The sequence below is a fragment of the Leishmania infantum genome, chromosome 35, assembly GCF_000002875.2.
Source record: "Leishmania infantum JPCM5 genome chromosome 35".
NCBI classification, from domain to species: Eukaryota; Euglenozoa; class Kinetoplastea; order Trypanosomatida; family Trypanosomatidae; genus Leishmania; species Leishmania infantum.
This window is the reverse complement of record NC_009419.2, coordinates 809,957-834,644: the sequence shown is the minus strand read 5'-3', so window position 1 is coordinate 834,644 and position 24,688 is coordinate 809,957. Positions and strand designations below refer to the sequence as shown.

The 24,688-nt window shown below is 56.0% G+C and overlaps 5 protein-coding genes and 1 pseudogene across 6 annotated transcripts; all 6 read right to left on the bottom strand.

Moving 5' to 3' along the window:
• Positions 1-2,749: 2,749 nt before the first annotated feature.
• On the bottom strand, positions 2,750-4,846 carry LINJ_35_2090 (putative kinesin; the record flags this gene model as incomplete). The annotated part of the gene is made up of 1 exon (XM_001468989.1): positions 2,750-4,846. One exon carries the CDS (start codon positions 4,844-4,846, stop codon positions 2,750-2,752), a length of 2,097 nt encoding a protein of 698 aa, XP_001469026.1.
• A 3,022-nt stretch (positions 4,847-7,868) lies between these two features.
• LINJ_35_2080 (putative calcium motive p-type ATPase) lies at positions 7,869-11,198 on the bottom strand (the record flags this gene model as incomplete). The annotated part of the gene is made up of 1 exon (XM_001468988.1): positions 7,869-11,198. One exon carries the CDS (start codon positions 11,196-11,198, stop codon positions 7,869-7,871), a length of 3,330 nt encoding a protein of 1,109 aa, XP_001469025.1.
• Positions 11,199-15,533: 4,335 nt separating this feature from the next.
• LINJ_35_2070 lies at positions 15,534-16,241 on the bottom strand (annotated as a pseudogene). Its single transcript has one exon. A coding segment is annotated over exon 1 (708 nt).
• Positions 16,242-18,128: 1,887 nt separating this feature from the next.
• On the bottom strand, positions 18,129-20,240 carry LINJ_35_2060 (conserved hypothetical protein; the record flags this gene model as incomplete). Its single annotated transcript, XM_001468987.1, has 1 exon — positions 18,129-20,240. The coding sequence occupies one exon, from the start codon at positions 20,238-20,240 to the stop codon at positions 18,129-18,131; it is 2,112 nt and encodes a 703-aa protein (XP_001469024.1).
• A 950-nt stretch (positions 20,241-21,190) lies between these two features.
• On the bottom strand, positions 21,191-22,639 carry LINJ_35_2050 (conserved hypothetical protein; the record flags this gene model as incomplete). The annotated part of the gene is made up of 1 exon (XM_001468986.1): positions 21,191-22,639. The coding sequence occupies one exon, from the start codon at positions 22,637-22,639 to the stop codon at positions 21,191-21,193; it is 1,449 nt and encodes a 482-aa protein (XP_001469023.1).
• Positions 22,640-23,952: 1,313 nt separating this feature from the next.
• LINJ_35_2040 (60S ribosomal protein L32) lies at positions 23,953-24,354 on the bottom strand (the record flags this gene model as incomplete). Its single annotated transcript, XM_001468985.1, has 1 exon — positions 23,953-24,354. The coding sequence occupies one exon, from the start codon at positions 24,352-24,354 to the stop codon at positions 23,953-23,955; it is 402 nt and encodes a 133-aa protein (XP_001469022.1).
• Between the last annotated feature and the right edge of the window lie 334 nt (positions 24,355-24,688).

The window sequence follows — 24,688 nt, the reverse complement described above, 5'->3', positions numbered from 1 at the left end:
TATTGACCAGGAGCGTCTTTGAGCAGGGTGATGGCGACCATGCGCAGAGGCTCTCGATATTTAGACTGGGATAAAACGAACAAAGGTGACATACAAGCAGCGACACGATCTGCCAAAATGGCATCCTCAACAGGAGAAACATCACGCCACTCGCCCAGGACACCCGCCCACACACCAAGACGCGCATACGCATAGGTGCACATGTGCACAACATCATCTAATGATGAACACACCCGCACGCAGATGCACACACGACAGCATCGGAATAAATAACAAAGAAAGAAGGAGTCCTCTTCAACATAACCAACCAACAACAACAAGGTAAAAAAAGGAAAAGAAAACGAAACATAAGCGTGCGCAGTAAGCTATAGAAAAAAAAACGCAAAAAAAAACAGCAAGCAAAAAAAAAGGAAGAAGTGCAGAGGAGGAGGAGGAGTGCGCAGCGGCAGAAAGAAGAGGGAGAGAAGGGAGGGGGTGAACCAACATGAGATGATAATCGTACTCGAAAGGAAAAACGCTGCTCGAGGAGAAAGGAGAGCGAGTTCATAAAAAATGGTAGACAGAGCGACAAAAGCACACAGAGCGGAGCACCTTATCACAAGAGAAGTCGAATGGTGAAAAAGAACGAGAGAGCGCAAGACAGAATGTGCCCATCGATGCAAGCAGGAAAGAGGGAGAGAAGAGGAGAGCTCATCCGCTGAGCTAGATATGAGCCACTTCCTGCCTTCCTGCATTTTTCTTTTCGGGTCTTCTCTTCCTGTACGCATCGTGGTGCTGGTTTTGAGCTTTTTTCTGTCTTTCGCATTGCTGAGGGCGCTGGAATTTGTTCCTACTTTCGTTTTTTTTTCGTGTGTAGGTGCGTGTGCTCATTTTGAAAGAAGTACTGGATGAGAAACGGACAGCGGATACTTGCAATGACGGTGTGTTCAATATTTTCCTTTTTTGCGCAGGTTCCATTACAACCTTCTCACACTCAAGAGAGAAAAAGTTACACAGACATACACAAGTAACATGTGCCACCACGTGCGTCTCGTTTTTTTTTTGATTTTTTTTCCTTCGCTTCCCTCCTCCCTCCAGCTTCATTCTCACGCCTTGACCCTTTTCCTTTGCTCGGCTGTTTTGTGCTGAGCGCATGCGTGCGCTTTTCTGCGATTTTTTTCTTTGAACCTCTTTTTCGTCGCGACCAAATAAAGCAAACGAAAAAAAAAAGCAAAAAGGCGGCGGAGCGCGCGAATAGGTGGTTGGCATGAGTACTTGTTTTGTGTTTCCTTTTTAAGTTTCTCTCGTTCTCGCTCGTGTGCTCTGATGCTGGCGGCGGCGAATCACCTGTCTGCTGCTGTCTTCTGCTATCACCGCCACTTTCTGCCTCTCCCCATCGTTCCAACGCGTGCAAGCTCTTCTGGGCACAAATTGCGTTGGCATTCCCTGTGTCCTCTTGTGTGTTTTTTGTTTTTTTTTTTCTTTTCGGGGTGGGGGCGAGGAGATGAAGATGGTGGCGAGATTGGGCAGCTCCTTATAAAAAAAAAAGGTGCTAGAACGAACACAAAGATGTTTCAGGTTGCCACAGTTGTCATCAAGGATGCACACTGGGGAAAAGGAAAACGAAGAGAAAACCGGGAGAAGACACACGAAAACAGAGAAAAATAAGGCAATGCGGGGCCAACATGGCAAAACCAGGTACATGACACACACGCGCATACAGATACATGCGCCTACGTCAATGTATATGCAGGGCTTCATACTTAGCCTCCCTGCCCGCCTCCGCCGCAGTAGCTCTTCGATTTCCGCCTGCGGTGGCTAGGCTTTAAACGCGTTGCCCACACGCACACGTGCACAGACACGCATCGAGATTGTCTCCTACACCCTCTACAGCAGGGAATCTGTGTCCGGTGACACAAAACGGTAAGAATGGAACCGACGGACTATAGCAAGCAGGACTGTACGCCACAGATCACACCGACCTGTGGACGGAGAAGAAAAAGAAAGCAATGCAAAAGTAAAGAAAGATACGGGCAATGTTCGCTGCCCCCCTCCCCTACGTAACGGGAGATGTCAGTGATGGAGAACAAGCAACGGAAGACACACAGGGAAAAAAGAGAAAGAAAAACAGAGGTGGGGTGGGGAGAAGGCACCGTTGAGGGGGAGAGCGCGCGCACAGACCCTCTTTCCCTGCCGTTCCTTTTTTGTTGTTTTGTTTAGCTCGCTCATTTCTGTCCTTCTTTTCCTTCCCCCCTTTCTTTCACTCAGTCCACTAGCGCGCGTTCGAGACCAGGAAAGGCACACGCGCACACACAGAGAAAAAGGTCGAAAAATACATATATGGATATGTATATGTGAAGAGAGGAGAACTGCACGACGCAAGATGAACAAAAGCCACCACCGCCACAAAAAAAAATGTTTTAAGAACGGCAACCCAAGCGAGAGGGGTGTGCGAGGAGGATTGGAGTACGTGGTATAAAACACAACATGGAAAATAAGAGAGGGGGAGAAATAGAATGGCGAGCAGAGGGGGGAGCTGGTGAGCCCACACAGTGCGTCTCGTGAACCATCCGCCGTTGTGAGCGTCAACCAGACAGGTAAGAGGAGAGTGGAAGTAAAGGCACAAAAAACAAAGCAAAAAAAAGGAAGCTAAGTCAAGACACCGTGTGCCTGGGCGGTGTCTCCACGTCCTCACCCACTCCACAACCCCTCCACCACCACCTCCCTCCTTCTCACCCTGACGTACTCCTCTTGTCGCACCTCCCTGTCGCTACACCGATTTCTCCTCTTCGAACTTCTTCAGCAGCTCGGCGTTCTTCTTCTTCCAGCGCACCAGGGTCACATTGCCATGGTATATGTTCAGGAGAACAGCCTGATACTCGTGCACCTCCATGCAGAACGAGAAGAAGCGCTTTGCCAAGCAGTGGGACCACGTGGAGAGGGCGTACTTGGAGTCCGCCTCAACGGTCTCGGGTGTCTCGTTCGGGGTGTCAGACAGACGCTGCTTGTTGACGTTCTGAGACAAGTCCTCGAGACGGCTCGATATGGTCGATAGCTCCTTGTCGCAGGCCACCTTGTGCTCTTTCAGGTACAGCAGCATCATTGAGGCCCACTCCTCCGCCTCTTCCTCGACGATCTTGTTGCCGCGGGCTGCCGAATCAAGCAAAAGCTGCTGCGACACGTGGTGGACGCGCATTGACACCTGCTTCGCAATCGCCTCCTTCAGCTCATTCAACTCGGCCATGTACTCTCTGATAATCTCATCACGCGCCTCATCCGCCGACCGTTGCACTACGGAAATCTCATCCAACTTCTCCTTTTCCATACGGGCCATCAACTCCGCGCGCTCCTTCTGCGCCACAGTCAGCACGCCCGACGCGTCGGCCGACAAGCGGCGGTCCTTTATGCTCACCTTGGCCATTTTGCCGTTCTTGCCCGCTGACGCGTCATAGTAGAGACTGCCCTTCTGCGGCAGGTTGCGGCGAATGATGCCGATCGTTGCCTGCGACTCTGCAGCGAAGATGTGCAGGTCTGCCAGCAGCGCGTCGTACATCTTGCCGGACTCGAGAAAGTCAAACTGCAGCTTCTCCGCTTCGGCGCCAGTGCACGTGGTCACCTTCATATCTTTTACCTTGTTTGCAAAGTGCAGTGTGCTGATCGTCTCATCGAACGTCAGCTGCGTGGGCGAGCACTGTGCCAAGAGTAGCACGCGCGAGCTGGGGTGCGAAAAGGCCGGCTTGAGAAGTCGCGTCAGGTTTGAAACACGGTAGCTGACGAAGCCTCCCTCGTGCAGGCTGTGTACCACGTTCCCCAGTGCTGTTAAGCTGCTGTTGATGGATGTGGCCTCTGCCAGGCCATCGCCGGTCACACCACTGCGGGCAATGCGCTCGCTACCGGCGAGATCGGCAAGGATGATTTTGCTGGTGTAGATGGGCTCCTTCTGTCCGGGCAAGCGGAACACCGTACCCTGGAACGGCATTTCCCACTCCGGCAGCTGCGGATCCTGCGCTGCGGAAGCCAGGCTGCCGCCCCTCTTCGTGGCCGCCGCACCCTTCTTGTCTGACGACACAGCCTTCTTCATATCGTTGCCCTTCTTTGACTGATCGAGAATGTCCAGCGACGGCGCGGGGGCCGAATTCGCCTGCTGAAGGATATCAATGGAGAAGAGGCAGTGACTGCGGCTCGACTGCGAGTTGGAGTCCGTCGCACGGCTCATGCGGCGTGCGATGGCCAGCTGAATCTCGCTGAAAACCGCCTGCAGAGTGGTCATCTCCTTGATGATGAGAGACGGTAGATAAACATCCTCGCCGGTCATGACTGCCTTCAGCGCCGGCGGTGCCGAGTTAGGCTTGCCACCAAACAGGTCGCGGATGTTCTCGTTGTAAATCTCTATGCAGCTTAAACCCACTACCACGTGCCAGCCCTTCTTGGCTTGGCGAACTTTGTAGTCCATCAAGTCGCTCAGCACACGCAGGAACATGCCACTGTTCGTCGTGAGCAGGTCGTTTTCAAGCGGGTTCGGCTTCACATCGCCCAGCACGGTGAAGGTCTTGCCGGAGCCCGTCTGTCCGTAGGCCAAGAGGGTGACATTCACGCCGACGAGAGCGGCATCGACCATGTCCACTACGGCATCTTCATACACCTCGAGCTGCGTGCTCTCCTGATCGAAAACGTAGTCGAAGGAGAAGAGACTGCTCTTTGTCGGCTCGCCTGGCTTCGTCAGTTCTACCTTGAGACTGTTATCGCCGACGCGGTGCACGCCTTGCAGCTCAAACTTCTCCTGCTGGTGATTCGCAGAAGCGCCTTCACGCAGCATCGGCCGCACGCGCACCGATACTGTCACGCGCTGGTTTCCTAAGGTTGTCATTGTGAATCACGCCTGCTTCTTCTAGTGATGCGGATGCCCGCCCAAGTATCTGTATTCGTTGCGCTACGGTTTCGCTGTTCTTTTTGTTGCTGCTGCTGAAGAGACACGGCGACGTAAATGCAGATCGGATGCGAAATATATATATATAGATATCCGAAGATTGAAAATCGGGTCGCCCGAGCCGGCACACCGCAAACAAGAAGAAACGGCAAAATGCAGAGAGGCGAGAGCGAGAGCGAAGCTCGTGAAGGTGCACAGAGAGGCAATGACGATGAGAGAGAGGGTTGATGGGCTAAAGACGCTCCAACGAAAAAAAAAAGAACAAGCGAAATAAAGGAAAGAGAGAAGGCGGAGATTTCCTCAGAAGCGGTCTTTTGTTTGATTAACTCGACCTTGTTGTTCTTGTGCGCTGTCCAAGTCTTTCTTCCTCTTCGAGTGCGCCTGTGCCACCGCCTCCGCTTCCTTGCAGATGTGTTGATGCGCGCCTGCCTTAGTCAACACGTCGTTGATGGTCTAAGTGGTCGAGAAAAAGAGGCGATAAAGTGCTATGGAAAAACGACGATGAGAGTACGCACGAAGAGTACGCAAGCCAACAACAACAACGACGACACAGACACACACACACAGGGAGAGAGGAAGCAGTCAGTTCGTGGCGAATGAAGATGCCGGTCAGCAGAGCGAGAGGGGGAGTAGTAAGACAGGGGCAAGGCAAAGAAGTCGGAAAAAAAATGAAGGTGCGAAGAGACTGTGTGCGTGTGCGTGTGCGTGTGGAGCGCGGAGGGATGTCATCGACACCATTAAGAGAAGGAAACGTGAAACGGTTAAGAAAAACAGAAGAGTGGGCAATCATAGGAGCAGCCGCTTTTGTGGGTGTGCTGGTCTTCGCCTTCTTCTCTCGCTGCTACCCAGTCGCACCGCAGCACATTCGTGCGCCACATCTCTGGACAGGTTCATGGCGGCTCGGGGTCAATGATGTGGGCGATAACGCGCCACACCGTTTTTCCTCCTCGGCACGCATACAAATGGCGGCATCACCACAGCACAGTCGCTCACTGATGCGGCTGCGCGCGCGTTTTCAGGTGGAAAGATGTTGTTGGAGGTGCGAGGAGGCGCAGCATTGTTGCCGCTGTTTCTGTTGTGACACCACCAAAGTACCGCATCACTGACGTAGAATTACATGGGCTCTGGTAGGCCGGTCACACCGAAGATCTTACAAAACAGAGCAAATGTTTTTCAACGTGTTCGTCTCTCTGTCACGCAACACGATTTCAGCACCACTCTACGTCGCGGCCTGCCACAGAGGCGCCATCGCGTGGGGCCAAGCAGCCGTAGACAGGCCAGTACAGCAATGCGCCGACTCAGTCATCTCGGCATGGCCCCCGCCTCACACTCCACCCGCCCACCCTGCACTCTGCAGGCCGCCTCACAGCCGCTCCCCCATCAGGTGCGTCGCGCCACGTGGTGCGTCTCTCCGGGGCGGCTCAGGCGCCCCCGCTAGGAGCCAGCGAGGAGCGGGTGGGATACGCTCGAGTCACGCCGACGTGTTGCCCATCATATGTGTGGCACAGACGTGCTCACGGTCGCCAGTGGCGCCGACGAAACACTGCACAGCGCCGGACCGCCGACATCGGTGGCGATGCATCGCTTCGACACCCCCACGCTGTGGGGGCTTGACCCTGCAACTACAGGAAGTGGTTCGGCATTTGCCACGGATTGGAGAGAGGGGGGCTGCTTGACTTCCCCGCAAAGAGCGGACACTGGACCCTGCGATGCCCTGCACTGAGGTGTCTCCTCGTCATCCGGGTACACCTCCCTCAAGCAGAACCAAAAGAAAGGGCAAAGAAGGAAGAGAAACACCGGGGTTAAAAGCGCGAGGAGCAACACGAAGCGCAACGCAGCTGCGAGTGCGCGACTCCTTGCATCGCCTTGATTATCTCTTTATCTCAGCTCTTGCTCCCCTACCCCACCCTGTGTAACTGCCGCCACACTCTCCCCTGCGATTTCCAGGCATCCTCATCCCCGCCTTCTCTTCCTTAACACCCCCACGCGTGTTTGACACAGATCTAACTAAGCTGGAAAAAAATGGAGGAGATGGGGCGAGGGAGTAGAAGGCCGCAATGAGCGAAGCACTCTCCAGACGCATCACGCGCATCAGGACTAGCCATGATCACCATGACAGGGGCGGCACGCAGTGGCAGCTGGAGAAAGTGCGGAGAGAGGGGACGGGCTAAACAAAGAGCTACAAGAAAAAAAGCGCAACGATGCGCCTTGCGGAACATCACACGCACACACCGAGAAAGGGAGAGAGAGCGAAGAGACGAACGTGGAAGCAGGAAACACCCCTGAAGGATAAATCCACGCATGCAGACTTGCGGGGCGGAACCTGCAGCGGAACGGGGCAGGTGGGGAGATGAGTGGCGGGCACGGAAAGAGCGGATCAGATAGGGTTCGCCGGAGAGAAGCGAGGGGGAGGGAGGGAGAAGAGAGAAGGAATGGCACATGTCATGGCCACCAAAGACCGACTGGTGCAAGACACTGGAAGAAGAGATAGGAAAAAAGAGAAGGGGGAGAGTCGAAAAGCGAACATGCGCACAATAGGAGGAAGAGAGGACACGAGGAGAAGTGAATGGAAAGGGCGAAAGAGGCAACCGGGAGAGCCACCAAAACACTAAAAGAGAGACAGGCACACACACACACACACATACACATACACACAAAGAGAAGAGAGCACACACACACAGCAACACATGCAAATCACAACAGAAAAGAGGGAGAAAGGAGCTCATGCCCACATCACCACGTACGTCAGTGCTCTGCCTTGCACTTTCGCGACGAGGCGCCCTCGAAACGACCGCGCTTACATGCATGCACACGCACGCGTCACCTTTGGCAGCGGTTGCTGAAGCACAAGCGTAGAAGTGAGACAGACGAAAAGAACAGCCATACGTGTGGGCACCAGTGAGCGCAAGGTCTGTATTGCTGTCCGCACCGTCCCTCTCGCTGATGCGCGCAGCACAGTCTATTACTCGCGCTTGCGGAAGAGCCCAATACGTTTCTTCTTCTGGCGCTGCGCGGGCACACGGAAGGAGCCTGTGTTGGCGGTGGCCACGCTGCCGGCGAGAGAGGCAAACGACATGCGCAGGTTCTCGTTTGCGATCCTCTCCACGTTGCGATCGTCCGGCATGGTGCGGGTAAAGGTGTTGTACTCGCGCTGGCGCTGCTCCTCGACATCCTCGGCCTCCTCCTCGTCCACCTCCACCAGCACCTTGCGAATCGGAAAGATCAGGTTCTTGATCACCTTGTAGGTTTCGCAGATGGCGAGAAAGGTCATGACGCCGACCGCAATGACGCCCCACTCCCAAGTGATCATGCTGTGTACAAAGAGGCCATGGGCGATCGCGTTGATGTATACAATCGGCACAAACAGCGCACCGCCCAGGACGCAGGAACCGAAGATCCACTTGTTGTCGAGCCAGCGCATTCTGAAGATGGAGACGCGCGGGTGGCGCACCGTGTAGGAGTGGATCAGCAAACCAAAGTACAGAATTCCGAAGGCGGTGCTGCGGGCGGTCCAGATGTTGTCGCAGCCGACGCCGTTGTGCCTGTTGCAGTCTGTCCCCTCCGGGCCGCTCTTGAAGCCGTAAAGCACCACCGCGAAGCCACACAGAGTGATGGCGCCGAGCCAGAACCCGTAAACGACTGTGTCGGCAATCAGCTCAATCGTGAAGAATCCCTGCGTGTTCGGCGGCACCTGCAGAATGTCGTCCGTCGCCCTGTCGAGCGACAGACCCGTCGCCGGTGGGGCCGAGGTGAACATGTTCAGCCACAGAATCTCGATGGGGGATAGGATGAACACCGACTCGCCGCCGTGGCTGATAGGCAGGCCGCAGATCAGCGCAATCACCTCAGCCACGTTACTCGACAGCAGATGTACAACAAACTTGCGGATACACTGCGAGATGCGGCGTCCCTCGGCGACAGCTTTCACGATGGTGGCAAAGTTGTCATCAGTGATGACGAGATCTGCGACGCCCTTCGTCACGTCGACGCCGGAGCCCATAGCGCAGCCAATGTCGGCAATCTTGATACTGGGGGAGTCGTTGAAGCCGTCACCCGTCATGGCCACCACCTTCTTGCGGCGGTGCAGCGACTCGATCATTTTCACCTTCGACTCGGGAGAGCAGCGGCCAACGACGACGGGGAGGTCGGCCCAGCCGTCGATCGTCTCAGGGTCGACCTTGTCGAAGTCAGGCCCCGCCTGCAGCTTCACCGGGTCGTCGAGGTCGCGGCGGCGAATGATGTTCAGCATCGAGGCAATGCTGCCGGCGGTGGACGTGTGGTCACCCGTGAGCATGCGCACGCAGATGCCGGCGTGCTGGCAGGCGACGACGGACGGTCGAGACTCGGGGCGGGGCGGGTCGTAGATGCCGACAATACCCAGGAAGACGAGGTCGCGCTCGACCTGGTCGCGGTCGTAAGCGTCGATGAACGGCTCTTCAGCCGGGATCGGGAAGATCTTCGTGGCGTCCTCGCGGTATGCAAAGCAGATGGTGCGTAGACCCTGCGCGGCCAAGTCACGGATGTGCTGGTCGACCTGCTCGCGGTCCTGCTGCGTCAGGCTGACAAGCTTGCCATCCTCGCTGATCTTGTACGTGCACAGCTCAACGACCCGCTCGGGGGCGCCCTTGGTGCAGAGGTAGAGCTCGCGCTTCGCCTTGTTTTCCCATGCCGTGGACATACGCTTGATCTTAGAGTCGAAAGAGTACTCCGTGATGCACTCCCAGCCCTCCTCCTCCAGCTTGTCGCGGTTTAGGCCGGCCTTCCAGGTCATTACCTGGATGGCAATCTCGGTCGGGTTGCCGTTGCCAGCGAGGGAGTCCATGTCCTCTTCAGAGACATGCAGGACCGTTGTGCTGCAGAGGGCGGCACACTTGAGAAACTGGTAGATGTAGCGCACCTCCTGCTGATGGGCCATGTTCACGGGCTGTTGTTCCTGGCCGTTTCGCATGGCGGGGAAGAAGTCGCCGTGAGTGTCGTACGGCGCGCCGCCAACGCTGTACACGTCGTCAACGCCAATCACCGCCTTCTTGACCACCATCTTATTCTCCGTCAGCGTCCCGGTCTTGTCGGAGCAGATGTCTGTGACGTTGCCCAGCACCTCCAGCACCGGCAGCTTGCGCACAATACACTTCTGCTGTGCCATGCGCTTCACAGAGAAGGTCATGGCAACCGTGATGACGGCGCAAAGCGACTCGGGGAGAATGGCAATGGCCACCGCCGTGGCGTACGAGAGGGTTGCCGGCGTGTAGCGCATCTTGTTGGCCGCGAACACGATCACGGCGGCAACGGCACAGCAAAGGAACAGGAAGTACATCATGTAGTCGAGCTTCTTCATCAGCGCCGTCTTGCCACTGCCCTTGCTGTCGTTCAGCCGCTTTGCAAGTTTGCCCATTTCGGTGTTCAGACCACCGGCGACGACCACCGCCTTGCCGCGGCCCTGCGTCACCTGCGTGTTGCGGTACACCATGTTCTTGCGGTCGCCAAGAGCGAGGCGGTTTTCCGGGTCGCGAATGACGTTCGCGTGCTTCACCACCGGTAGCGCCTCGCCCGTCAGCAGAGCCTCATCCACCTCTAGCCCGTTCGACTCGAAAATGCGACAGTCAGCCGGCACGGAGGCGCCCTGCTCGAGCACGATGACGTCACCGACGACGACCTCGTCAATGAAGATGATCTCGGGAATGCCATTACGTATCACCTTCGCCACACCTGCCGTCATTTGCTTGAGACTCGCCAGCGACCTCTCGGCGCCGTACTCCTGGTAGAAGCCAAGCAAGGCGTTAAAGAAGAGGATGAAGAGAACGACGCCGAACTCAGCCCAGTCCCCAAACACACCGCTGATGATAATAACGATCAGCAGAACAATCGTGATGGCGTTTTTGAACTGGCTCGCCAAGATAACAATCCAACTCGGGCCGCCCTTGATTGGGATGACGTTGTCGCCGAGTTCCTTGGCATGGCGCGGTGCGTCGGCGGCATCGATACCAGCGAGGGGGTCCTCCAACTGCACGAGGTTGAAGACGTTCTCCAGCGCCAACGCCCAGAACTTGTCTGTGGCGTCGTACGCATCGGGAGTTGGCTCGTCGCCTTGTTCGTCTCCAAAGTTCATCGCGTGGTGCTCCTTGGCACCGACAATCACCGCTGTGGCCTTTTCTGCGCCGTCGCCGAGCGCCCTCCCGTTCAACTTCTCGCCTGAGAAGACGGGTAAGTGTTCGCTGTCGTCCAACTCCTCCAACCCCTTCGCGGCAAGGTCCGCCGACAGGGAGGTCGATTTTTTCGTCATCTCGATCGCCATTCCGTCCAGCTCCACACCCTTTGACGGCTGACCGGAAAGGGTGACGGGGCCAGGCGCCGGGGCAGACTTCGATGCGGCAGCCGCAGCGTTGTTCGACGAGGAGGGCGTGGCTGTCACGCGTGGAGCAGAGGACGAACCGGTGTTCGTCGCTGCCGTCGGTGGCACAGACGCATCGGAAAGCTGCGCTGCTGCGAGCGGTAGATTCGCATTGGGGTCCTGATAGACCCGCGAGGTCGCTGGTGGCGTGTACGGGTGGCTGTCATCGTCGGAGTGAGGGGAGTGGCCCTCCGTCGCGGTAAAGGTGTTGTACGGGTGACGATGGTCCCCGTTGCGGTTGCTGCCGGACATTTTAACCAAAGTAGTAGTACTAGTAGAAATAGTAGTGATGTCTGCAGCTGTGTTCGTGTCCGTGTCCGTGCCCGTGTGTGTGTGGTGTGTGTGTGGTGTGTCAGGGAGCTTTGATGCGTTGGAAGGTAGCCGCTCTGAGCGTAGAGTACCGCTCAAAAGATGTCGGCTGATAATAATGCGAAACGGAAAAGAAGAAAAATGCTCCTCAACGCAGTGCACACGCACAAGCTTCAAGCAAAATAGAGGGAGCAACACAAAACGAAAACAAGAATAATATATATATATATAGGAATCGTCTACAACGGCTGATGGATGTAACGATGTCGCTTCAGAGAACAGAGGTACCCTACGGACAGCGGGTGCGGCTGCTTTTCTTCTCGCACTTTTTTCCCTACTTTCCAAGGCTGTGTATCGCTACTGCACACCCGTAACAACGTGGAGGGCGGCGCTTCCTCGTTCCTCTCTCTCTCTCCCCCCCTCGTGCAGAAGAACGAAAAGAACAGGGGCTTTTGGTGGTGGTCGCCGTGCGTGAGATCGGCCTTTGCCAGCTTTGCGTTTCTTAAAGGCTGACAAGGGAAAGAAAAGCCAGAACAAAGAAGGCGGTGACGTGGAAGCTCGCGCGCCCCCCACACCAGCTCAATGCATGCACAAAGAAAAAGCGGGCGAGCCGAAACAAAGAAAAACCACCAGTGGAAGAGAGGCGTTGGGAAAGGAGGTGGGGGGGGGGGGAATGACGATGATTTGGACGAACTCTGACGGCAAAAAGCGAAACGGGTCGACAAGCAGGATGGGGCGCAGGTGGATCGGCGAGGGCAATCGTACACCTCCGATCTCTGAATCCTCTGATGAATGGTTTTGCGTTTCGCCGTTGGTTGTCCCACAACGAAGGGGACGAATAGGAGGATACACACGCAAAGCCACACAGACAACCCTCACACACACGCACACGCACACAAGCAACTAAATAATAAAACAGCCAGAAACCCAGAAAAATGTAAGAGTAAATGAGATTAAAAAAAAAACACAAAAAGGGACAAAGGTGGATGGGCCAGGGAGCAATGATGGCGGCGGAAGCAACGACAAGATAGAGGACGAGGAGGAGAGGAAAAAAGAGGAGAGACACTTATCCGGCAGGTGACTGTGCTTATATTTCGTCGCTTCGTTGTGTGTCCGCCTCCGATGATCTACTGGTTTGTCCGTAAGAGAGTGCGCAGCGTCTTCGAGGTGAAGAGTGGGAGGAGTGGGGAGAGGGAGAAAATACCGGGGAAGTACGGAATTATTCTACCACTTTTGATTGCCAATACACACAAAGGAAAAGCGTACGACAGAGAAAGGAAGAGAGCAATACATGAATAGAGTTGTAAGAGAGAAAGAAAACAAGACGGCTGTAATGGCGGTTTGCACTTGCTTCTCGTGCTTTCTCGCAATGTAGACCCCCACCGCAAGCCGTCTCTTTTGTTTCCCCCTTTTCCTCTGCTTTTGCGACTCTAAATGGGCGCTTGAATCCGCAGTCCGCGTTGTGATGTTCCTTGGTCTTCAGAAAGCCGTTCAGTGATGCACACCGCTTTGTGCCTATGACCTTTTATGCAGTAGAAAAAGGTAAAGCCACGGAACACGAGTAGGCAAGCCACTCCGTGAAAGTAAGAAAATCAGAATAACAACAAAAGCCGACAGTAAAGAGGAAGAAGGGAGTGTCAATACAGTGCAAGGACAACGAGAAGACACAGAGACGGCAGTTTTGCTGTTCTTTGTTTGCAGTGTCTCCTTGTCTCAGATCAGGAAAATGAAAGAGATAGACGACGAAAGGCAGGGGAAAAGGGAGGAGAGGGTAGTAACAAGTCCTAGTAGAGTGTGCCCGGGTTTCGGGGTGGTGGAAAAAGCTCTGAGAAGCGAAGACAACAAAAGAAAAATGAGGGAGAAGCAGAGAGATCCGTGCAAAGGCGGTCCGCTTCCTTCTCTTGATGTTCTGATATACCGTGACTTGGAACGCACAAAGCAAAGAGAAAGGAACAACAAAGACAAGAGAGGCAAAAGGAGGGGGGGGCACAGAGAACAAAAGAAAATACTGACGGAAGGAGAAGGCCTCGGAAAAACGGGGCAGACCACTTTCAAGAGACCGGCGGTGGGAGACTGGGTTGGCGTTGGGGAGTACAAAGAAGACCCAGACCACCGAAACGAGCGCAAAACAAAAAAAGAAAACGACAGTCAAAGCTCTAATAAAGCGGAAGTCTGTGCTCGCCTTTCCTTTCCCTCGTCTTTTTTTGCCCGTCTCTTCATAAGAAGAGAGAGGGAGCGCGCCAAAACGACGCGCCAAATATAAAACTACAAGAGGACAAGAGGCGAGACAAAGAAAGCAAGTAAAAATGGGGTCAGTGTGGCGCTACGAACAACACGGAGGGAGTTATAGCAAGAAAAGGAGATGACAATTAAAATCCAACTTACACAACAAAGAAAAAGTGGGGGAAAAAGAGATGAGAAAACAGGGGTGGGGAAGAGATCCAAGAAAAAAAGAACACGAAAAAAAAAACAGAAGAAACCCTCACAAACCAACAGAGCGTCGCTGTCGTGTTAGATGTTCGTATCGCCTTGATGGAGGGGAAAATAAAAGGTGAGGGATAGAGGGAGTGGAGCACACAAAAGAAAGCGGCAGTGATGAAAACGACAAAAAAAAACAGTAAGTAAAAACAACAAAAAAGGAGTCCTCACTTGGGAGAAGAGAGAAGGGTGTTCTTGGTCGCCGTAGGTAGTGATCGTGGCAGTAGAACAGGGGTACGAGAGAGGAAGATGGCAGGGGCAGGTCAAAGGACAAGCCAAACAAAGATACGAAGAAAAGAAAGCCAAACTACAAAAAGGGGAAAGGAAGGAGAAAAGTGACAAACAGAGAAGGGGCACTCAGCGCTCGAAACGGAGCCAAACACACACGCCAAGCGGCAAGCCAAGCAAAAAGAGAGAGATGAAGACAATGATAGAAAACCGCAGAGAGAAAAACAGGAAGGAGGAAGAGATGGGGACGTGCGGAGCTTTAAGTCGAATTCGGTGAATCAGATGGAGACGAAAAGGAAAGACGGAATAGGGAGGCTCACAGATGCACACAAACACACTCGCACGGAGAAAGGCGCCGCGGTGGAAAGGAAGAAGCGAATTGAAATGAGCGGTTAGTGGTCACGTTTTTTTGTGTGTGTGTTTCGGGCCCCTTTGCTGTTACGACTTCGCTTTCGTTGGAGGTTTGTTCTGCGTCCTATTCTTCTGTTTTCCCCTTCCTTGCAAATGACTAACGCGCACGCGAGCACACACACACAGAGATACAGGAACGCGTACGCAATGGTGAACAAGTGGGAGGGAAAGGGGGGAGGTGGGGAGGGGGCAGACAGTGGATGCAGGTCTGTTCCCTTTCTCTCCGGTGCCTGATGCTTTCTTAATCTTCTGTTTTTTTTTTCAGCGGATTTTTTACGTTTATCGTTTTCCTTTTTTCTTCGTTTGAACAAACACGGCAGACAAAAAAAAATAATAATAATAATTTTTTTTCCTGTTGGTGGCGTTTCCGATTTCCTCTCTTTCTTATAGCTTTGCTTGTTGGTGCGTGCTTGTTTCTCGTTCACCTCCCTTGCTCCCTTTTTTCCTTGGAGAGGAAAAGAGCGTCTGTCTGTGTCGGTGTTCGTGTGTGTGTGTGTGGGGGGGGGAGAGGGGTGCCACCAGTGGCAGCAAAGACCAAACGGGCCCAGAGAGAGACGCACACACGCACACAAACGAAAGAATGATGAGCCGGAATGGCGACGCAACGACGACGAGAGCGCGAGAAAAGTAAATGAAAAATTAGGGCGCCAAACAAGCAGAGATGGATGGCGAACACTGCGCGGTTTCTGCTCGCCAATGGGAAAGGGGGAGGGGGTCGCGCACACGTGTGTGGCGCACACTGTAGAACAGCGCACGCAGCACACGACTGTCCACGATGCCCCTTCGGTCTATGGTGAGATGCGGTGACGATGATCAGCTACAACAGCGTAAAAGGACGCGCACACAAAAGAAGAAGCTGAAGCACACCTGCTCAGGGAGGAGAGCCAAAGGCCAAACACGAAGGAAAGGGGAAGAAGCGCTAGGCACCACGAGGCAACAACAAACAGCAGTAGCAGAATGAGTGGAGAATGGGGAGGTGGGCCAAGCTCGAACGCTGGGGAGAGGTGAGGAGAAAGGGGGAGAAAGGGGCCGAGAACGAGTCGGGCCGGTACCATGAGGCGGATGCCAAACTCACCAACAAGAGACAAACGCGCAGAGAGCTTGTGGCACGAAGCACACCCTCTTGCAGCTGATGGACAGTGCCTGTGTGAGTTGAAAGGGGAGGAGGGCAGTGGTAATAGAATGGCGATGAGCAGACGTTACAGCGGGGGTGCCAAAGTACGGGACAGAGGCGGGCGTTGAACTGGCGTTTGAGTGGGTGGGAAGCGGGAAGATGGCGAACGAAGCAGGTTTGGGTGCGGTTGTAGATCGGCGTAGACGAAAGGTTCGCACAAGGTAGCATACGGTGATGGAAGAAGAGGAACGGAGAAGGGGGGAAAGGAACGCTGCAAAGAAACAGGTGGTAAGGCCTGGATGAGAGCCGCGCATGCGACAGGCAAAGGGCGCTGCTGCGGTCTCCGCATACGCACACGCACGCAGACAAAAACGAATGCGCTGCATCACCGACGTCAACCCAAGCATGATGCCTACCCTGCTTACGGATGAATGTTTCTGTGCACATAATAATACACATAGATGTACACGAATAGCTCCTGCCTTCGCTGGTGTGAGATCAGAGACAGGGAGTGATGGGAATAAGAGGGGGGAAGCAGGTAACTTTCAAGGGGCTCCTTCCCGTTCGCTGGCCTGTTATAGGGCGATGCCACCAAACGCGTTTGACGCCGCCAGGCAGGGGAGAGGAGGAGGCCGGCTTCTGCGCTCCACTCTCACGGAATCGCTGCTCATATTTCCGATGACTTCTACGAGAATACAGGGTTCACTATTCCTTGTTAATCATGTCTCTCACGGTGGCCAGAATGGCGGGGCTGGTTGGCTGGGACTGAGTTGAGCTCACAAACAAGATCGTAAAGCCTGTTAACATCCTCCCCAGCCTAGGAGAGGGAAAGGGAGCTACTACGCCCCCCCCCCCACCTACACACACACACATATATATATATGCACCTGTACGTCGCCGTCAAAAGCCATCCGAAAGAAATAGCGGAGACCCGCTACAAGAGGGCACACGATTTCTAAGGAGAAGCAGCGGGAAAAAGAGAAGAGCAGTCATCAAACCTCGCGGCTGGAAGTTTTGTTATTCCCTCAAAGTCTCTACTACCACTACAAGCACGCCAACAATATATATATATATGTGTATTTCTACGCATGCAACCACAGCTCGCTTACCTCTGCTGCACGGCGGCTATGTTAAGGAACCGGCCCAACCAGCGCCGCTTGGTGCCGCGCAGCCCATTGCAGTGCTACCGCGTACAGCGCAGGCCAGGCCAAAGACTACGCTCAGCATTACCGCAACGCAGCTAAGGCAGAAAAGCAGGGGGTGGATGCATATGTTTGTCGAATCGACGACACGACTCGTAGCAAGCTGGCCCAATCGTAGCGGCCATGACCGCAAGCCTCTTCGGCGCAGCGCCAGCCCAGACCTGTCCGCCGACGCCAAGAGTCCGTCAGCTGTACCCGAGTGCAGACGCCAGGCTCTTGGCTTCCGTGCAGAGTGGGCATTGGACCCTGATACCACAGGGAGGCGGCCGGCGCCATCGGGGAAGGGTGTGACTGATGTGTGGGACGAAAAAAACGAGAAAGGAAAACTTCAGAGAAGGAAGCGGATGTATGATTGACCCTAGAATCAACACATCACCAATCGCTTCTCCGGGCACCACCCATAGGAAACCACCGCTTTTGGTTTCTTGTCCGTCATTCAGGGGAGAGGAGGGTGAAGGGGAGGGGGCGGCGGCGGGAGCTGACCTCACGTACCAACTGCAGATCATACAAAGAGGGTGGTGCAAGAGAAACGAGATTTGCCATCCTTCCCTCGTTCCTAGGTGCATATATACCGTAATATGTGAGAGCGGATTTTTTTTTCGGGGGAAAGGGGGAATCTGTGATGTTCCTCTCTCCTTCTTTGTGGTTCGTCTGGTCACCTTCCGAGAAGAGGGGAAGGGAAAGGGGAGTGGGTATTACGGTACTCAATGAGGGAGAGAGGAGGGCGCGTGGCCGGAGCGAACGCGCAGCAGCAACAAGAACAACAGCCAAGGCGGGGCGGGGGAAGAAGGGGAGGAGAGCCAGAAAGCGCACGACGCAGCGGCACAAGGAGGAAAAAAAAACAGGGAGAACAAAAACCAGGCGACCTATACTTGCACACGCATTGAGAGAGAACAAGAACAAGCCAGCATACCCTGGAAGCCGTCGCGACAACAAAAGGTGAAGCATGGTGGAAGAGCCGGAGAGGTGTGGATCAGCACACGTTCACTCATATATACGTAAACGCACACGTCTTGGCGCGCCTCGTAGGCCATGCCATCGGTGTTCATGTCAAGTCACTGTAGAGTTGCCCAAACGCTCGCCTCGCCGCGCTCAATCTCGGAGAGGCGCCTTCCCTCTCCAGTCAATCACCGCCGACGACCACGCTGGAACCGATGTGATGGCGGTGTTAACGAACGACTTGGCGTTACGCGCACCACCACCGCTGCCGCTGCCGGCACCGAAGACGATGCTGCGCACCGTCACCGTCAGAGGGAATTCCTCGTCCTCCGTTGCGGCGTCCCAGTAGACCAGATCGACAGATGCGTTCCCGCCCAAATTCAGCTTTTGTTGAAAAAGCTGCCGCGTATCTTTGGGCATATACAGATTCGCGAAGCTCTCCCGGTGCCATACCACCCAGCTGGGAAATTGCGGCTCCGTTGCATTCGTGTAGGAAAGCGGAGACGACGACGCCGCACTGACGGCAGCGGCTCGGTCGTGGTCGTCCAAATCGGCGGCAGAATCGCCGCAGAGAAGCCCGCAGCGGAGTCTGGAAGAGTACCCCACTTCATTCCCGTTCCGCACCCCGTTGTGACGAAAAAAAATGGCGCGACCCGTCAAGACAAGATTGACGAGGCCCAGCGTCGCGCGGCCAGACATGGGAAGAAGCAGTGACGGACGCCCGCTATCGGCGGTGCTCGCCTTTGTGAGCTCCTGCTGCACCACATCCACCCCGCGCGAGACGAGCAGTGAGAACAAGAAGCTCGCAACGCCCCCGCCGCGTGGCTTCATCCAGCGCTCCTCGGTGAGTAGTGTGTCGCGTAGAACCTCAGTGACCTCCTGCATGCTCGTCATCTTCGCCCAGCATCGCGTGCGAGGCTTCTCCGCCTGCCGCAGAACGTGGCTGCGTGTGTAGCGAGAGCCGCCACGCTCGGTCTTCCACACGCTGTCGAGCAGCACAATCTTGGCAGCGTTCGGCTGTGCCTGCTCCAGCGAAGTGCACAACGCCTTGGCAAGGCATTCGCGCTGGCGCTTCTCCTTGCCCACATACACTTCGCGCTCATAGTAGTAGGCAGCCACAAAGGCTTGAATCGGTGCAATAACCCCGTCGCAGCCGCCTCGCTGCCACTGGATAAGGGCGCAGTCGGCGCAGTCGTCGAAGGTAAAGCCTTGCTCCAGAACGGCCTTGTGCAAGCTGCCGTCAAAGCCGCAGAGAAGCTGAAAAGCGGCACAGAGCTGCTCTCGCTGCTCTGCCGTCATTGCAGCTCCTCCAAGGCCTTCGACACCGTCGTCGCTGTCCTCGTCCGCCTCGCTGTCGGCCGCACCGTCATCATCGTCACCCTCGTCGTCAGAGGGCCTCTGTTGCGCTCCACCGCCACCACCATTCCCTTTCGTCAACCATGACTTCTGCTTCGCGGCAACCTCCATCCAAGCAGGTTGGGTGGCTGGTGTATTCTCAATCCTCGACGAGGACAGACCTGCATGCGACGCAGTCGACGTGGCAGCTGATCTCGCGCCGGGCCGCTCTGCGTTGTGGCTGTCGGAGCTGCTGCCGCCCTCCTCCTCTTTGTCTCGGCTGAAGTGTTCTTCGACATTGTTGCTGCTACCATGCGAGCTGTCAAGCAAGTCGTCCATCGTGATGCCAGCCAACTCTTTCCCGCGGGACGCGCCGCTTGGCGAGGTGACCGAGCGGTGCTGGTGGCGCTTGCTGTGCCTGCTGTTGTTCCGCTGGGGCGCGTCGCCGGCCCCTTCGAGCTCATGATCTCTCGTTGCGGAAGTGAACACCTTGGGCTTCTTGGAGGACACTTTTCGCAGCTGTCTCTCCTCTATTCGAGCCTCTCGCGCAGCTTGCTTATTCTTGAGTGCTTCGTAGTTGGCGGGCACCTGTGGCAGCGGCATGTGCGCCTCAGCTATCAGCCTCTCCGTTTCTAGTCGGCGCTCAACGCGCAAGTTGCACAGCATCTCCATGATTGTTTCAATGCCCTCGCCTTTCATGCGCTGCTGATCGTCAGGGTTGAGCGCCATGAGGTCGGACATGAGCGCGCGCGAGGAGATCGTGTTTGCGTCGCGCGGATGCTCCACATCAAACGCCTTCAAGGTCGCGAGGAAGCCGCGACGGTGCATGTACTCTCGAAGTAGCGCATCAGACAGGAGCTGCACCTGCTCCTCGTGTGCCATCTTGAGCACAGGAGCATTCGCTAGATCCTTGACTTTCTTGGGCGGCATGGCGGGTCCTTCTTCGTTGTGGTGGGGCGTATCGGGGCTCCTGTTCAGCTCTCCGCGTCGTTGGTAGCCTTCCTCGCCGAAGGCGGGCTACCAGGGAGAGAGGCGGCGGCGCACGCGGTTGGTCAGCCGAAGAGCTGCTGGTGTCTATGGCCGCTCAGGGAGGTCTATGTGAACCTTCACTCGTGCTGTTTTCACGACGAGTTGAATCACGCGAAATAGGAGTCCAGCACAGCGATGGTGAAACGGAAATAAGGAAGCCGAAGAACGCAGTGAAGGCGATGTGTGCACAGTGGACGCAAGTTACAGAGCATCACGCGCCAGCCTGCCTTGTACGCTATGCCCTGTTAGTAAGGGCGAAAGGTGTGACAGACGGTGGTGGCCCTCAGGCAACACAGCACGACCGTGCGAGAAGAGTAGCAACCCTGCGTACGACTGTGTTGCACGACAGGCATACGTGGGTTGCGAAAAAAAAGGATGTTTTTTTTTTTTTATGTTCTGAACTGGAGTACGACACCAAGCAGCGCAGGAGAAGCGAGAGGGGAATGGAGCGAGCGGGGGGAAGGAGGGGAGCAAGAAGAACGATAGGTGCCAAGCAGCACGGAGCACATGGAGGTGGAACCACACAAGAGGTGTAAGCGTAGGGGAGGAGAGAAAATGACAACAAAGGCAGCAGCACGTCCGCTCTCCTCGCTTTCTTTTTTAATAGCCACACGCGCTCCTTCTCTGGCGCGCCTGACCAACTCCTAATGATGGCCCGCTGCAGCGCCTGTAGTGCAACTTCAAGTGTTTGGACGATGAGGTAGTGGCTCAGTGAGACGAAATTCACGAAGTGTCGTCATGTCGCCGATGTCTCCCCCACCCCTTTTCTTCCCTCATGTCCATTCTTCATCCCCACACAGCGCGCACACAAAGAAAGGCAGCAGATTCCGTGGGATCGGTGTGGGGAGGGGTCACTCCATCAGCTTCACCCGGTTGGAGGCCAAGTCAGCCATGTCCTTCTCCGTGAGCAGTGAAACGCGAGCCTCAGACGGTCTGCTACCGCTACGGCGGCACTGGCGCCGACGAGAGGTGCCCCCGTCGTTGCAGGTGCTGGGGATGACTACGCTGAGGCCTCTCGTCAAGTTGCGCGAGTCGTCGTGGTTAGCCTCGCGAGAAGACTGCCTCAAGGCACCGTCAACGCTGACTTCACCGTCGTTGACAGAGGATGCCTCTGACGGCGTGTGTAGACCGATGTCGACGTTGGCGAAGAGGTCGAGCTCTGTTGCCTCGCCGCGCACGTACGCTTCCACGGCCTGCATCATCGCATCCTCGACCCGCTCCTCCGCCATGCATGTGGCGCATGTCGAGTAGAACATGCTGGACGCGTAGACGGTGCGGCACCGCGCGCAAAAGAGTGGAGGCGCTGTTGTGGTGATATTAGGGATGGTGTAGTTACTCGGGAAGATGCCGCGGCGGCCGCGCAGGGAGCCTTCCCACCAACCATCATTCCAACGGCGATGCACCTGAATGATATCGCCGACTTTGCAGCTCAGCTCGTGCGGCTGGCGACCGGCAAAGCTGAAGTTGGCCTGCACCACGTCACACGTCACGAAGTTCGTGGGAAAAAGGCGCTCCTCACCTTTTCCGTCACCAGCTGGCGCGGTGGTGCCCCCTTGCAGCGCTGCATCCATCGTCGCCTGTGTTTTTCGGACTGCGCGGGACGCAGAGAAATCGGTGGCGGCCGCCGGATCGACAAAACGATTTGAGGCCGCCGTGCCCGGTGCCACCCACGCAGGTCCGCCGCTTTTGACGCCGTACCACCACCCCGGTGAAGAGCTGGGCCGCACCGCCGTGATCACGTCGCCATGGACGAACGACATTTCGCCATCGCCGGTGGCCTGGTACGCGTACAGGCACAGCGCAACATTCTGCAAGGCGTAGTGTGACAAGGAGTGCTTGAGGCGCATGTTGGAAGTGACGAGACAGTTCGGGAAGAGGCCGCGCGTGCAGCGCTGCTGGGGTTGTGGCGACAGCAGAGAGGCGCTGGGGGAGTGCGAGAGAGAGCTGCTGTGCTCCGCGTCACTGAGCTCGGCCGTGGCGAGCGCGGGAGAGACCGGGGTGGCCACGTAACCCTCCCAGAACCCAGAGGCAGTCCCCTTCCCTGTTACGTTGATTACATCGCCGGCCCTGAAGCTGATCTCGTCGTCGTCGAGCGCATGGTAGTCTATGAGTGCGATGCACTGCTCTGTCTTGTGCTCGCTGGCGACGCGGTCAGCCTTAGCATGAATGCCAGCGCCGCGGTTGGTCTTTTCGTCGGCGGCGGCAAAGCGAAGCACTACCTCGACGGCGCCGCTAGCACTGGTGCTGAATTCGCGTGTTTGCTGCTGCTCCCCTCTACGTGAACGCCGCGAGCTGTGCATCTGCGGTGCTGCAGAACGGTGTCAGCGCGGCCTCGGGGATTTGATAGGAGCAGCGCGTTTTTTTTTTGTGCGATGAGAAGTAGGAAGAGAGGTGGTGCGGATAGTGGCTACGCCTCGTTCGTGCTGTGGCGGAGAACGCAACCAAATGCGCTGGGGGACACCCACGCGTGTATATGTATGTAATGCTGTGCGTGGGCGTGTATGTGTGATAGCGACCCTTGTAGGATAGCCCGCCACGGCGGTTTTCATAACCGAATCAGCCGCCTGCAGCGCAGGGCAGACACTTTTGTTGCCGCTGATCTCCAGCCAAGGCTAAACTGCGGTGAGGAGAGAGAGGCGGGGTGGGATGCGGGAGAGCCAGACAGGAAAGTGATGGGAGTGTTGTGTGGACGAGCTCGGAAGCGCGTGTCACCATTGCTAGCTTCTTGATTGTTCACCTTTTTTCGTTTACTTCGTGTGCATGTGGGGGAAGGGGGGTTTGCTCCCTTGTTCACGGCAGGTGATGGGAGGACAGGTGCCATATCGAGAGCGCAGGGCAGAGGGTGGAAGCGACGGCGACACACACGACCAAGCACACCGAGACTTCCGAGAGCGCTCTCTCCTCCCGCCCCCCCCCCAAGAAGAGCACACTCAAGGGGATGTCCCGGGCAGCGGAGTCCTGTGCGCACCACAGTACGATTTACCCTCAGCCATCAACGCGATGTCAACGTGCAGCGACCCTGCAGTCCTTGTGCGCGCTGGTGGCCTGGCTTGTTTGCTTGTTTTCGTCTGGAGGAAAAGAAAAATAAAAAGAGAAAATGAATAGCACCGCGCGCGCGAAAGGCGGCGAAGGGCAACGCAGATGTGAAGAGCAGAGGGGAGGGGAGAAGACAAGCGAGAGCGCACCGGTAAAGAGCGCCAGGGCGCACACGAAAGGAGGGGGTGCCGACGCGACTCGAGAACGCGTGCGCCGTGCAATGCGCCACACAGAGGTCGTAGGCGGAAAAGGCAGTGCAGAGGGGGAAGAGGGGCACACGCACACACATACGCGTGTGGCACACGTGATTCGCGCCTCCTGTGTTCCCCTTCCCACTTCTCCCTTGCCCGTTTCTCTGCGTGATCTCTAAGCGCGCGCCGTCCAGCCGCAGCCGCGTGTGGCACATAGATTCCTCCTCCATCTTTTTCGTTATGTTCCTCACCGCGTCCACGCGCTCCCGTCTCCCCTCCACCCCTCACTTCGCCGTCTTGCGCTTGCCCCGAGCTACGCTCCCTCAAATCGGGTGCGCTTCAAGCACGCTGCACACAGACTGTGCACCACGTTGCGCAATCAGCTTCTAGTTGCTCTCCAGCTTGCGCAGCTTGGCCCCGCCGTTGATTAGGCGGACATCGAGCTCGTGGGCCTTGCGGACGATGGCCTTGCGAGACCTGGCACCGACAGTGTGAGAGATGACGCCAGCGTACTTGCGGTTCTGCATCACGAGCATGTACAGATCCTGCACGTTTTGGATCGGGAAGCTCTTGAAGCCGGACGGAGTGATGTACTTGGTGGCGCGGTCGCTACCGTAACCCTTGTTCGGCATCGCCTTCTGGCCCTTGTAGCGGCGGCGGACCGGGGAGTCCTCGCCACGCGGCTTGCGCCAGCTGGAGCTCAGCTGCGGAAAGAGCTCATAGCGATGGCGGGTGAAGCGCTTCGTGCGCTTCTTCACCACCGACTTCGTGACCACCGGCTTGACCATTATGTTCCCCTTTCGCTGTGTGCGTGATGGCTGTCAAGGAATGCGCACACAAACAGAGTAGCAGACAGGTGGTATATGCCAGACGAGAAAACAGCGGCACGGGTGCAAGGAGAGAGTCAGTGCGAGACACGCACCAGCACAGGCATGTGTGTGAGTGTTCGGGTGTAACAGACGGCGGCGAAGAGCACACGCGATGAACACAAAGGAGGGGGCGTGCGCGTGTGTGTGTGAGAGAGGGAGGGGGGCAAGGAAGGGGAGGGGATGAGTGCGCGTATCTACCGAGCATTGGCGGCCGTATGTCTGCTCTTCAGTGCTGGAGGAAGGAGAAGGGCTG